The sequence below is a fragment of the Hyla sarda genome, assembly GCF_029499605.1.
Source record: "Hyla sarda isolate aHylSar1 chromosome 1 unlocalized genomic scaffold, aHylSar1.hap1 SUPER_1_unloc_3, whole genome shotgun sequence".
NCBI classification, from domain to species: domain Eukaryota; kingdom Metazoa; phylum Chordata; class Amphibia; order Anura; family Hylidae; genus Hyla; species Hyla sarda.
Genome location: NW_026607589.1, coordinates 538361 through 551162, shown reverse-complemented (window position 1 = coordinate 551162; position 12802 = coordinate 538361). Strand labels below are relative to the sequence as shown.

Below are 12802 nucleotides of genomic sequence, written 5' to 3'. Positions count from 1 at the left end.
GTGTGTAGAGCCGGGGTCACTACTGTCTGTGTATAGCGGTGTTATAATGTGTAGTCATGGTGTGGTACAATCATTTGTCCCTTGTATAGTGGTGTTATTGGTGATACTGTGTATAGCGGTTTTATCCAGTATCAGTACGGTAGTATTATCCTGTCACTATATCGTGGTCATTAGGGCTGCAGATAACCATTATTTTAATAATCAATTAGTTTCCGATTATTTCATCAATTAATCGGAAAGAACTTCAAAATGCCAAAAAAGGTGTTCAGCTGATTCTACTTGATAAATCATGTACAATGGCCATATTAATAGTTTGTAGAATGTGATTTCACCAAACAGCAGAATTTTTTATTTTGTTATGTTTATGCCGGTTGCTGTCATTATTAATGATCCTGTACAAAAACCAGCGTAAATGTGATACTGCCGCATGGGTAACTGTCTGAACTATTAGAATAAAATGTTAATGATTTACTAACATTTAATTTTAATAGTTCAGACAGTTCGCCACGCGGCAGTATCAGATATGTAAACATTTTTTTTACTTTTTTTGTATAGCAATAGGAAAAGGGGGAGCTAATTTTTATTGGGGGAGCGGTTTATTTCCATTTTATTTTTTTTACTTTACACTTTTTATATAGCACTCCTATACACATGTGGGTATGTGCAGACTGCAGAGCATTGCACCTGACCCATGTCTGTTGTACAGACTCTGTAGTACAAACACTAGGGTGCAAATGCTCTGCAGCCCTCCATGTGTATAGCAGTGTATATGTACTACAAACACACTGCTTTACCCATGGGGGTATGTGCAGAGCATTGCATCCTAGTGTCTGTAGTAAAGACACTAGGATGCAATGCTCTGCACATACTGCCATGTGTATAGCAGTGCGTATGTAGTACACACTTACGCTGCTAACACACTCAGCTCTGCTATATACACACACTCACACACTCAGTTCTGCTACCTACACAAACTCACACTTACACACGCAGCTCTGCTACATACACACAATCACACACTCAACTCTGCTGCATACACACACTCAGCTCTGCTACATGCACACACTCACACACTCAGCTTTGCTACTTACACACACTCAGCTCTGCTGCATACACATACTCACACATTCAGCACTGCTACATACACACACTCACACACTCAGCTCTGCCACACACACACAATCACACATAACTCTGTTGCATACACACACTCAGCTCTGCTACACACACACACACACACTCAGCTCTGCTACATACACACATTCACACACTCGATCTGCTACATACACACACACACTCAGCTCTGCTACATACACACAATATCGCACTCAACTCTGCTGCATACACACTCAACTCAATTTTCACAAAGTCTAGAGCCGCTCATAGAACTCTAGGCTTATATGTATTATGATCGTGTCATCAATGTTGTTGAATGTTTTGATTCTATGATTTTCACTTTTACCTTTTTCATGTATATTTAGTCCACAATATGACAGGTTTCTTAGGTTTATATATATTTATTATAAGACACACACTAGCACTTAAACCCTTCTAAAATGAAGTGAAGTCCTGTGCTTCTTAGTTGGACCATTGACAGTCAGCACTGTAATTGCGGTGGTGGTCTTACTTTTCCTTTGTGGGAAATTTGGTTATGATACCGTTCTGTAGACACGTTATGAGATGTCCCCTTATTGCCGTGTGGTCATATGTCACCTCTGGGTCTCCGTCCTTTGCCAGCAACTCATAAGCAAAAGCGATGGCAGACACTCCACAGTCGTAGTTATTACTCTGCTGGTCTACGTCCAGAAAGTGCAGATGATTAAGGGGCTCGTGTACCACTCCACTGTATAGGTTTGTTATCTGGTCACGTATGGAAGGTGACAGATTGTGGGTTCTTATGCTGTCGGCCACCATGATCTTGCCATCTCTATAGCAGGTGGTTAGCCAATGCATTCTTTCCCAATCGTTATGGATCTGAACGGCATCTTTTGTTACCTCGTACCCGGGAAAGAGGACAGCGGCCACAGGCTGGAGGCCATCGGGGTCGGAGAATTGCCTTTGGAGGAGATCTTGAGCCATGTTGATGATCTCATCGTCCAGCATGCCGTCATAGCCTTGACTTTGCAGCACTGACATTTGGTCGGGAGACAGGCCCTTGGTGTTCTGTGGTGTGTAGATATTGGGCTCATCCTGGGATGGACCTTCATCTTCACCACTTTGATCACACTTGCCTTCTGTCCTGGGTTTCTTGGCTGGTGGTGCGGTGTCAGGCTCCTCCGAGGCCGCAGCCTTTCTCTTCTCTTCTTCTAAGTTGTCATCATCAGAAGATTGGTTTTTATTGGTTGGTTTCTCTACAATAACTTCTTCTAAGTCGTCATGTTGTGTAGATTAATATTTCTTAATACAGATGTAGAATATGACCCCGATCACTAACAGGGTAAATAACCCACTGGGTATAGCAATAATATAAAGCTCCATGATCGCTCTCAATCACAGTCTGAGGCTGAAGCTGGTTACACAGAACCTTTCATCAGTATGTCCAGCATTGTCACATCATCCAGGACTATTTTCTTTGGTGCATTTTACTTTTCCATCCACAGGGCTTGTTTTTTTGCACAACTGATTGTACTTTGTAATGACACCTTCTATTTTACTATAAAATGTCCAGCGACACCAAGAAAATGTCATTTGTGGAGTAGGAATTAAAGATAAAAAAATAAATTGTGCAACTTTTGTTTTTTTTTGTTTTTCCACAGTGCAGTTCATGGTAAACCTGGCACGTTCTCTTTATTTTGTCATTTAATATGATTTCAGCGATACTCATATTTACATTTGGTTTATACTATCACACTTCTTTTAGAAAAGTAAAACCTTTTTTTTTTTCAAAATAAATCTTCTTACAATTCCCCTATTCTGCCCCTTATGACTTTTGCCATCTTCCATGTACAGGGCTGTTTGTGGGGCGGGTTGCGCTGTCATCTACAGGTTTTAATGGCGCCATTTACCATTTTTCTTTAGAATGGACTCATTGGGAGAGATTCATCAAATCCGGTGCAGAGGAAGAGTGAAGCAGCTGCCCACAGCGACCAGTCAGACCGCATATCCCATCTTTATAAAGGCCTATGAAAAATGAAAGTAGTGATCTGATTGGTCTTCATGGGCGACTTATCCCCTCCTCCTCCACACGGGTCCGATAAACCTCTCCCATTACAGATTATTTATACACCATATTTTATTGTATTATAATGTAAGTCAATGGTAAAAAGATCCTGTAGTAATGTGAAGCGCAGAATCTGTTTTAGCATCTAACGTTACGTTTTTGTCCTTTCCAAGAGTATAAACGTAATCACAAACACAGTTATCAAAACCTGTCCAGAGGAAAAGTTGCCCAGTTGCCCATAGCAACCAATCAGATGGCTTCTTTCATTTTGCAGAGGCCTTGGTAACAATGAAAGAAGCGATCTGATTGTTTGCTATGGGCAACTTTTCCTCTTGAAGGGTTTTGATAAATCTCCCCAGTGTGACTCTCGCCCCCTACTGGACACATTACACAACTAAGAACCATGCCGGCAGGAGGAGTATGTTGGGAAGAGGGTGAACGCCTCGCCACCCCCCCCCCCCAGGGAACCCACGGCTGAGGATGGATGTTTAGCCCTGGAGATCCGTCCATGCCTTGATGGAGAACCTCCGACTGACCCCAGCTGGTATATACCTGCAGTCGGTAGTTGAGTTGTTTCTACCTGCTGGCGAAAACCCTGACGGAAGAAGTTGGAGATTGGGAGAGCGGGGAAGTCAGAGCCCCACGTGTGCAGAGGCGAAAGTGAGGCTTGGACAGCAGAGTTCCGGGTGAGAGCCGGAAAGACGCCGCACCACGTGAGACGCCACTGCACGCCATCGGCTACTGGAGGCGCACGGCGGAGCAGGCAGCAGCGTGACAACAGGGAACCCGCGGAGGAGCTCGAGCCCCAAGACGGCAGAGGAGGCAGAGTGAGAGGCTGCCTCCAGGCACAAGTTCAAGTGGAAGAACAGGTGGCCGTCAAGGGACTCCAGCATAAAACGGGGTGAGAACGTTCCCATATGTTTCTTTTCTCTATTGACTGTGGTATTCCACTAAATTAAGGGAGCTCTGCTGGATTCTCCCTAAGCTCCCAGTAAATAAGTATTGTTTGAGGAACAGCGTTTCAACTGTAACAGAGAGGGAAGATACCGTACTGCTTAGATTAATACTTTAATGGAAGTGTGCTCTTTGTCCTCTGCTCTCCTTTAATAAGAGGAACTGATTAAGATAAATATATGGAAAGGCAGTGAGAGAAGAAATACCTCCTGGGTACCATTTCTTTTTCCCCACTAAAATGGTACCTCTTGATTGCACTATTGGACACACAGTGTATGAATGAAGTGTATTCCTCGCCCTCTGTTCCCCTTTTTTCAAGAGGAAACGACTAGGAGAATTAAATGAATTGGCAGTGAGAGTGCCTGTGTATTAGAATAGAAGAACTTCCCCCCCTGGGCACCACCTCTTTCCCTCCGACACTGAAAGTGACTCTTGACTGTACCATAGGACACACAGTGCATAGTGTGTTTATTAAAGTGGAACTGTGCTTTGATATCCTCAACTTCTATCCTAAATAGGAGGTGTCATAGGGTAAAAAGGTCCTCTTGGAAAATGGCACTAAAATTAAATAAAACCAACAGTCCTGGAAAGGACCAGAAAAGCACAGGCAAATTGGCCAAATACATGTCATCTCCTGGGATATCTGCAAAAAGAAATCAAAATAAATCCAATGTGGGGGAGCAGGGACCTGATCCCTCTCCGGAGGAGGGAGAAATACCCTCCCCGGTACTGGAGAGGGTGGGGGGGGTGTTGGGGGGGGGACGGTGGACCGAGGTTTGTGTTTTTTTTTTCTCTTTTCTTCTTCTCTCTCTCTCCCTCTTCCTCCCTCTCCTTGTTCCTCTACTATCGTTCCTTCCTCATAATGGACAGAGGGATAAGAGGGGATAGAGGATGAGTAATACAAAATTGATAGCCTGGAACGTTCGGGGGCTTGGGGAAAATATTAAAAGGATGGCAGTAATGAGTGTGGTTAAAAATTATCTCCCATGCGTTCTTGGCCTGCTAGAAACACACCTGACAAGGGATACGGTTCAGATATTAAAAAGAAGTTGGTGGGGAAGTAGTTTTCACTCATTTTTCACATCTTGCTCACGGGGGGTATCAGTTTTCTTCCACAGAAGTATAAAGTGGGATGTACTGGGACAAAGTGTAGATCAGTATGGGAGATTTATCTTTCTGTATGGTAGATTGGAGGGATTGATCTGCATTTTGGCCTTTATCTACATCCCATCCCCCTTCTTGCCTAAAGTTCTGATTAAACTCTTCGAGTTCTGTGCCAATAGGGAGGACTGTCCACTCTTTATACAAGGGGACATGAATGGGGTGTTCTCAGAGGAGCTGGATAGATTTCGCTCTCAGGGTGGTGGGGGGGATGTGGGGTCTCCCCTCTGGCTAAAATCTGCGCAGAGAGGTACTCCTGTTGGAGTCGTTCCGGCCAAGTTCTGTCCAGAATAGACACCAGTACAGGAAATGCTCTCGGTTGTGATAGGGTAAACTGCGTGCGTTATCTCACCCGTTGCTTGTCTGATCATGCGGCGATTGAGGTAACGGTAGATACTGGGGGGGGGGTGAGGCGGGAGGGGATGCCCAAAATTAATGCTCATTGGCTATGCCTCATTGAAAATGAAAGAATACTTAACCTGGAGGAATATTTTGTAAATAATTGGGGCACGGCGGATGACCATATTGTTTGGGAAGCAGGGAAGGCCTTTCTTAGAGGTGAAATAATAAGAGCTATTAGAAGGAAGAAACGAGAGTTTAGAAGCAGGGAAGAGGAATTAAGATCACCATGCTCTGGGGCAGAAAATAAACAAATGGTAGACCCCTCAGAAGAACATAGGTTGGAATGGGAAAAAGGCCAGGAAGCTTTGGACGCATATTTGTTGGAAAAAAGTAAGAATAGATGTTTATTCTTGGGCCAACAGAGACTCCTGGAAGCAGGGCAACCCAGTAGGTTCCTGATGTCCCTGGTCAGGAATCAGAAAGCACCCCCAAGAATAACAAGGATTAAGGGAATGGATGGGAGGGTATGCGAGGGGGCAAAGGAGGTAGTAAAGGAATTTCGGGAGTATTATAATAGATTATATGAGTCCGAGTGGAAGGGAGGGAGGGAGGAAATGGGGAAATATCTGGACGGGTTTGAGTTCCCCCAAGTGAAGGGCCCGAATAGAGAAGAGATGGAGAGACCAGTGACATCAGGGGAATTAAGTTTGGCCCTGAATAAAATCAGGGGTAATCCTACCCCCAGAGGTGATGAGCTCCCTTTCGAGGTGTATAGGAGGTATGGAAGATGCTTGTTGCCCGCTCTGGCAAGGGTTCTCTCTACTAGTTTGGAGAGAATGCAGCTACCGGATACCATGAGAGAATCAATGATAATTCTCCTCCCCAAGGAGGGTAAGGATGGTGAAGAGATGGGCTCTTACAGGCCCATCTCTTTGCTAAACACAGATGTTAAGATCTATGCTAAGGTTCTGGCACTGAGACTACAGAGTGTGATAGGGGGACTTAGTGCACAGAGACCAATGCGGCTTTATGCCGAATAGAATGGCCTGCCATAACATCTTCAGAGTAATGGCCAATATAGAATTTGGGGGGCCTTGGGGGGAGGGCTCCCACTCCATCCTGTCCTTGGACGCATCTAGGGCGTTCGACAGGGTGGAGTGGGAGTTCTTGTGGCAGACTCTGGGGTGCTTTGGTTTTGGGGGCAGGCTGGTGGAGATGATTCGTCTCTTGTACTCGGAGCCGGTGGCCAGGATCTCGGTGGAAGGTGGTTTATCGAAGCAATTTGGCCTGTCAAGGGGAACAAGGCAGGGTTGTCCTCTCTCTCCCTTGCTCTTCGCCTTAAGTATAGAGCCATTAGCAATGAAAATAAGAGTGGAGGAGGGTATAGAGGGGTTCGGAGCGAGGGGGAGAGAGGACAAACTGTCACTATACGCCGATTACATCTTGGTTTTCTTGAGAAGGGAGAGGGACTTAAGTGGAGTGATGAGTATAATCAAGAGATTTGGGGTATACGCAGGACTGGAGATAAATTGGGGAAAATCAGTCCTCCTTCCTTTGGGTGAGGAGGGAAACTGGTCATGTACAGATTTAAAAGTGTTAGGAAGAGGAGAACATTTTAAATACCTAGGAATCAAGATCTCAGGAACCCTAGAGGATCACCATGCACTGAACCTGGCACATGTAGTTAAAAACATTGAAAAAAAGACACAGGCATGGAGTGGGTTTAATATCTCAAGAGTAGAAAGAATAACATTAATAAAAACTGTCCTCTTGCCAAAGTTGTTGTATTCACCTCATCCCCCATTTGGTGTGATGAAGCATCCTTTAGAAAAATAATAGCTGCCTTTAATGGCTTGATATGGGGTCACCGGAGAGCCCGGATCAAAATAGAGTTTTTTTGCCAAAGATAGGGGGGGGGGGGGGGTTCGCCTTCCCGGACATAAGGAATTATTTCCTTGCCTCACAGATATATTTTATAAATATTTGGGATAAATTGGATTTTTTTCAGCTGATTATACAAACAAGTGAAGGGGAGGTGAAAGACATCTACCGGTTTTTGGAATCAGGGAATAGGGTGGGACACTTGGAACACACAATACTAGTTAAGAATATAAGGAAGTTCTGGACAGTATTTAAGAAAAAATAAAAAATAAGAGGCATGTTAGATATAGCACGAATATGGGAGAATAAGAATATCAGTGAGAAACTGAAGGATAAGGAGTTCACTATAATAAGACAATTAGGTATTAACACGGTGAAAGATATATGGAAAGATGGGAAATTGATAACTTGGGAAGTAATGAGGGAGGGAATAGGAAAGGATAGGGGAGCCTGGTATGAATATATGAGAATTAGGAGCATTTTTTTGCACGCAGTAAATGCAGGGCTAGTGATTGAACCCACTGGACCGTTTATTAAAAGAATAATAAAAGGGGATTTGACGAAAGGATTGTTATCCAGGGTTTATAAGGAAATTTTTAATTGCACAAGTAATGATTTAAGTCACAGTAGTAAGGAGAAATGGCAGAGAGATTTAGGTAGTATCACAGATGCACAATGGGCACGTATTTATAAAAGGATTGGTAGTATCCCCTTAAATAGCAATCACAGAATGATACAGTTTAACATAGTGTATAGATTATATTACACACCACATTTTATGAGGAAAATTGGTTGGCATAGGTTTATCGCATGCCCAAAGTGTGGAGAGGAGAAGGCGGACATGCTGCACATGCTTTGGACATGTGAGAGGATCAGGGATTTCTGGTTAGAGGTTAAGGAGAAATTGGATGAGGAATGGAGGGTGACCCTGGCTCTTACAGCACAGATGGCGATTTTAGGTGAAGATCTTGACATCCAGGTGGACAAGCGAGTATCTAGAGTAATTATGTTGGGACTGTTCTATGCAAGGATGACTATTGTAAAGAACTGGATCTCCATTAACAGAATTAGTAGGCAGGAGTGGTGGAGAGCTTTTAAGAAGGAGATGTACCAGGTGGAGGGGGAGGAGGTGGGGGGAGGAGAGGAGTAGGGAAATGAATTTTTAAAAAACTTAATTATTAAAATATATATATATATATTTTTTCCGGGATTACAGGGGGGGGATGGGATGGGAGGTGGGGGGGGGGGGGGTTAAATAGCTGTCTTGGTCTTAAGAGGGGATGCACAAAGCATGTATTGAAATCTACTGTCTATAATATTTATTTATTAATTAATGTATGACTTGTTTACTCAATAAAAAAAAAAAACAATTGGTAACAAGTTTGGAGATGAAGTATATGATATATGTATAAATGTCAGATATCCTATGTACATGGTGAATATATATATGTGTTATCTGCATCATTTATTGCTCTGAATTGGCTTCTCTCCTGTGTGAGTTCTCTGATGTTTAACAAGACTTGATTTTAAAGTAAAACATTTCCCACATTCTGAACATAAAAATGGCTTCTCCCCTGTGTGAGTTCTTTGATGTACAACAAGGCTTGATTTAAAAGTAAAACATTTCCCACATTCTGAGCATGAAAATGGCTTCTCTTCTGTGTGAATTCTTTGATGTTCAATAAGATTTGGTTTCCGAGTAAAACACTTCCCACATACTGAACATGAAAATGGCTTCTCTTCTGTGTGAGTTCTTTGATGTTCAATAAGATTTGGTTTCCGAGTAAAACACTTCCCACATTCTGAACATGAAAATGGCTTCTCTCCTTTGTGAGTTCTCTGATGTACAACAAGATTTGATTTAAAAGTAAAACATTTCCCACATTCTGAGCATGAAAATGGCTTCTCTCCTGTGTGAGTTCTTCGATGTCCAGCAAGATGTGATTTCTTAGTAAAACATTTCCCACATTCTGAGCATGAATATGGTTTCTTTCCTGTATGAGCTCGTTGATGTCCAACATCCCTTCTGTGACCTTTTTTTTGCTGAACATCCTGTGATGAATGAGAAGACAGGACCTGTATATAAGGATGAGATGACAGATCTTGGCTGTGAAGGGCTGAGGGTGTATCTGGGATAATGGAATGTTCTTCATATGTATCTTGTGTGATATCATCATCTGCTTTATAATCTGAAGATATAAGATTCTCCTCTGATCTCCTGGTACAAGAATCTGCAGAGAATAACACAGATTTTATTATCAGTATTAACCCCTTAACAACCCAGGACATTTAAGCTTTTGTGTTTTCTTTTTTCCCCTCCTCTCCTCATAGCCATAACTTTTATTTTTCCATCTACACTGGGTTTAAGAGCTTGTATTTTGTGGGATCAATCTTACATTGTATTAACAAGCATTAAAATATATGTCAGGTCCATATGATCACAGCGATATCTAATTTGCATAGTTTTCGTTACGCGTTACTTTTTAAAAACAATTACAACAAAATAATGTCAAAATACTATTGGAGGGGGTTCATTTACATTTTTAAAAACATCTTTTGAATTTATTTATTTATTTTTTACACTTTTTGGTCCCTCTATAGGACTTGTATGAGCAGTCATTGGATTGCTCATACAGATCAGTGCAGTACATATTTGCTACATTGACCCATTAGAGCCGACCATAGACAGGCTGTATCAATAGCAGAGTCCTAGCAAAGGCCTCGGGCTGCCATGACGATGGATAGGCCCCCCATATTCGCTTTGTGGGGAGCCAATACTTACCACTGCTTCACCAATGATTCTCAATAAGGCTGTATAAATGCTGATATCAGCTTTGACTGTAGCATCTAATTGGTTAATAGCCAGCACCAGAGATTGCTCTGTATCAGCTATTAGCATCGGCCCTCAGCAGAAGAATTCAACCAAGATCCACCAGATATAGAGGGGGGACAGGTCCCGGGCCCACCCCATATATCCTTAACGGCCCCATGAGGTAAATAAACATAATGGGTCATTAAGGAGTTAAACGTTTCATATACTCATAGTTAAATCTTGTACAGAATATGATGTAATGGAACAATCATCATCCTACCTTGTGTTAATGATCACTGTGTATAGTCTCCTGTAATGTCTCCATGATAATCTTCTCCTCGCTGTGTATAGTCTCCTGTAATCTCTCCATGATAATCTTCTCCTCGCTGTGTATAGTCCCTGTAATGTCTCCATGATAATCTTCTCCTCGCTGTGTATAGTCTCCTGTAATGTCTCCATGATAATCTTCTCCTCGCTGTGTATAGTCTCCTGTGATGTCTCTATGATAATCTTCTCCTCGCTGTGTATAGTCTCCTGTAATGTCTCCATGATAATCTTCTCCTCGCTGTGTATAGTCTCCTGTAATGTCTCCATGATAATCTTCTCCTCGCTGTGTATAGTCCTGTAATGTGTCCATGATAATCTTCTCCTCCCTTTGTAGTCTCCTGTAATGTCTCCATGATAATCTTCTCCTCGCTGTGTATAGTCTCCTGTAATGTCTCCATGATAATCTTCTCCTCGCTGTGTATAGTCTCCTGTAATGTCTCCATGATAATCTTCTCCTCGCTGGGTATAGTCTCCTGTAATGTGTCCATGATAATCTTCTCCTCGCTGTGTATAGTCTCCTGTGATGTCTCTATGATAATCTTCTCCTCGCTGTGTATAGTCTCCTGTAATGTCTCCATGATAATCTTCTCCTCGCTGTGTATAGTCCTGTAATGTCTCCATGATAATCTTCTCCTCGCTGTGTATAGTCTCCTGTAATGTCTCCATGATAATCTTCTCCTCGCTGTGTATAGTCTCCTGTAATGTCTCCATGATAATCTTCTCCTCGCTGTGTATAGTCTCCTGTAATGTCTCCATGATAATCTTCTCCTCGCTGTGTATAGTCTCCTGTAATGTCTCCATGATAATCTTCTCCTCGCTGGGTATAGTCTCCTGTAATGTGTCCATGATAATCTTCTCCTCGCTGTGTATAGTCTCCTGTGATGTCTCTATGATAATCTTCTCCTCGCTGTGTATAGTCTCCTGTAATGTCTCCATGATAATCTTCTCCTCGCTGTGTATAGTCCTGTAATGTCTCCATGATAATCTTCTCCTCGCTGTGTATAGTCTCCTGTAATGTCTCCATGATAATCTTCTCCTCGCTGTGTATAGTCTCCTGTAATGTCTCCATGATAATCTTCTCCTCGCTGTGTATAGTCTCCTGTAATGTCTCCATGATAATCTTCTCCTCGCTGTGTATAGTCTCCTGTAATGTCTCCATGATAATCTTCTCCTCGCTGTGTATAGTCCTGTAATGTCTCCATGATAATCTTCTCCTCGCTGTGTATAGTCCTGTAATGTCTCCATGATAATCTTCTCCTCGCTGTGTATAGTCTCCTGTAATGTCTCCATGATAATCTTCTCCTCGCTGTGTATAGTCCCTGTAATGTCTCCATGATAATCTTCTCCTCGCTGTGTATAGTCCTGTAATGTCTCCATGATAATCTTCTCCTCGCTGTGTATAGTCTCCTGTAATGTCTCCATGATAATCTTCTCCTCGCTGTGTATAGTCCCTGTAATGTCTCCATGATAATCTTCTCCTCGCTGTGTATAGTCCTGTAATGTCTCCATGATAATCTTCTCCTAGCTGTATATAGTCTCCTGTAATGTCTCCATGATAATCTTCTCCTCGCTGTGTATAGTCTCCTGTAATGTCTCCATGATAATCTTCTCCTCGCTGTGTATAGTCTCCTGTAATGTCTCCATGATAATCTTCTCCTCGCTGTGTATAGTCCTGTAATGTCTCCATGATAATCTTCTCTTCGCTGTGTATAGTCTCCTGTAATGTCTCCATGATAATCTTCTCCTCGCTGTGTATAGTCTCCTGTAATGTCTCCATGATAATCTTCTCCTCGCTGTGTATAGTCTCCTGTAATGTCTCCATGATAATCTTCTCCTCGCTGTGTATAGTCTCCTGTGATGTCTCTATGATAATCTTCTCCTCGCTGTGTATAGTCTCCTGTAATGTCTCCATGATAATCTTCTCCTCGCTGTGTATAGTCCTGTATTGTCTCCATGATAATCTTCTCCTCGCTGTGTATAGTCTCCTGTAATGTCTCTATGATAATCTTCTCCTCGCTGTGTATAGTCTCCTGTAATGTCTCCATGATAATCTTCTCCTCGCTGTGTATAGTCTCCTGTAATGTCTCCATGATAATCTTCTCCTCGCTGTGTATAGTCTCCTGTAATGTCTCCATGAAAATCTTCTCCTCCCTGTGTATAGTCTC

General features: G+C 42.6%; 2 protein-coding genes across 2 annotated transcripts in view; one reads left to right on the top strand and one right to left on the bottom strand.

The window, feature by feature from the left end:
* Window positions 1-12802, bottom strand: part of LOC130298173 (uncharacterized) — a 308559-nt gene that overhangs the window by 130225 nt on the left and 165532 nt on the right. The window contains exon 7 of the mRNA XM_056551085.1: window positions 9019-9729. Coding sequence (XP_056407060.1) covers window positions 9019-9729 — 711 coding nt within the window. The remainder of the gene's footprint in view (window positions 1-9018; window positions 9730-12802) is intronic.
* LOC130298171 (uncharacterized) overlaps window positions 1-12802 on the top strand; it is a 133634-nt gene that overhangs the window by 21590 nt on the left and 99242 nt on the right.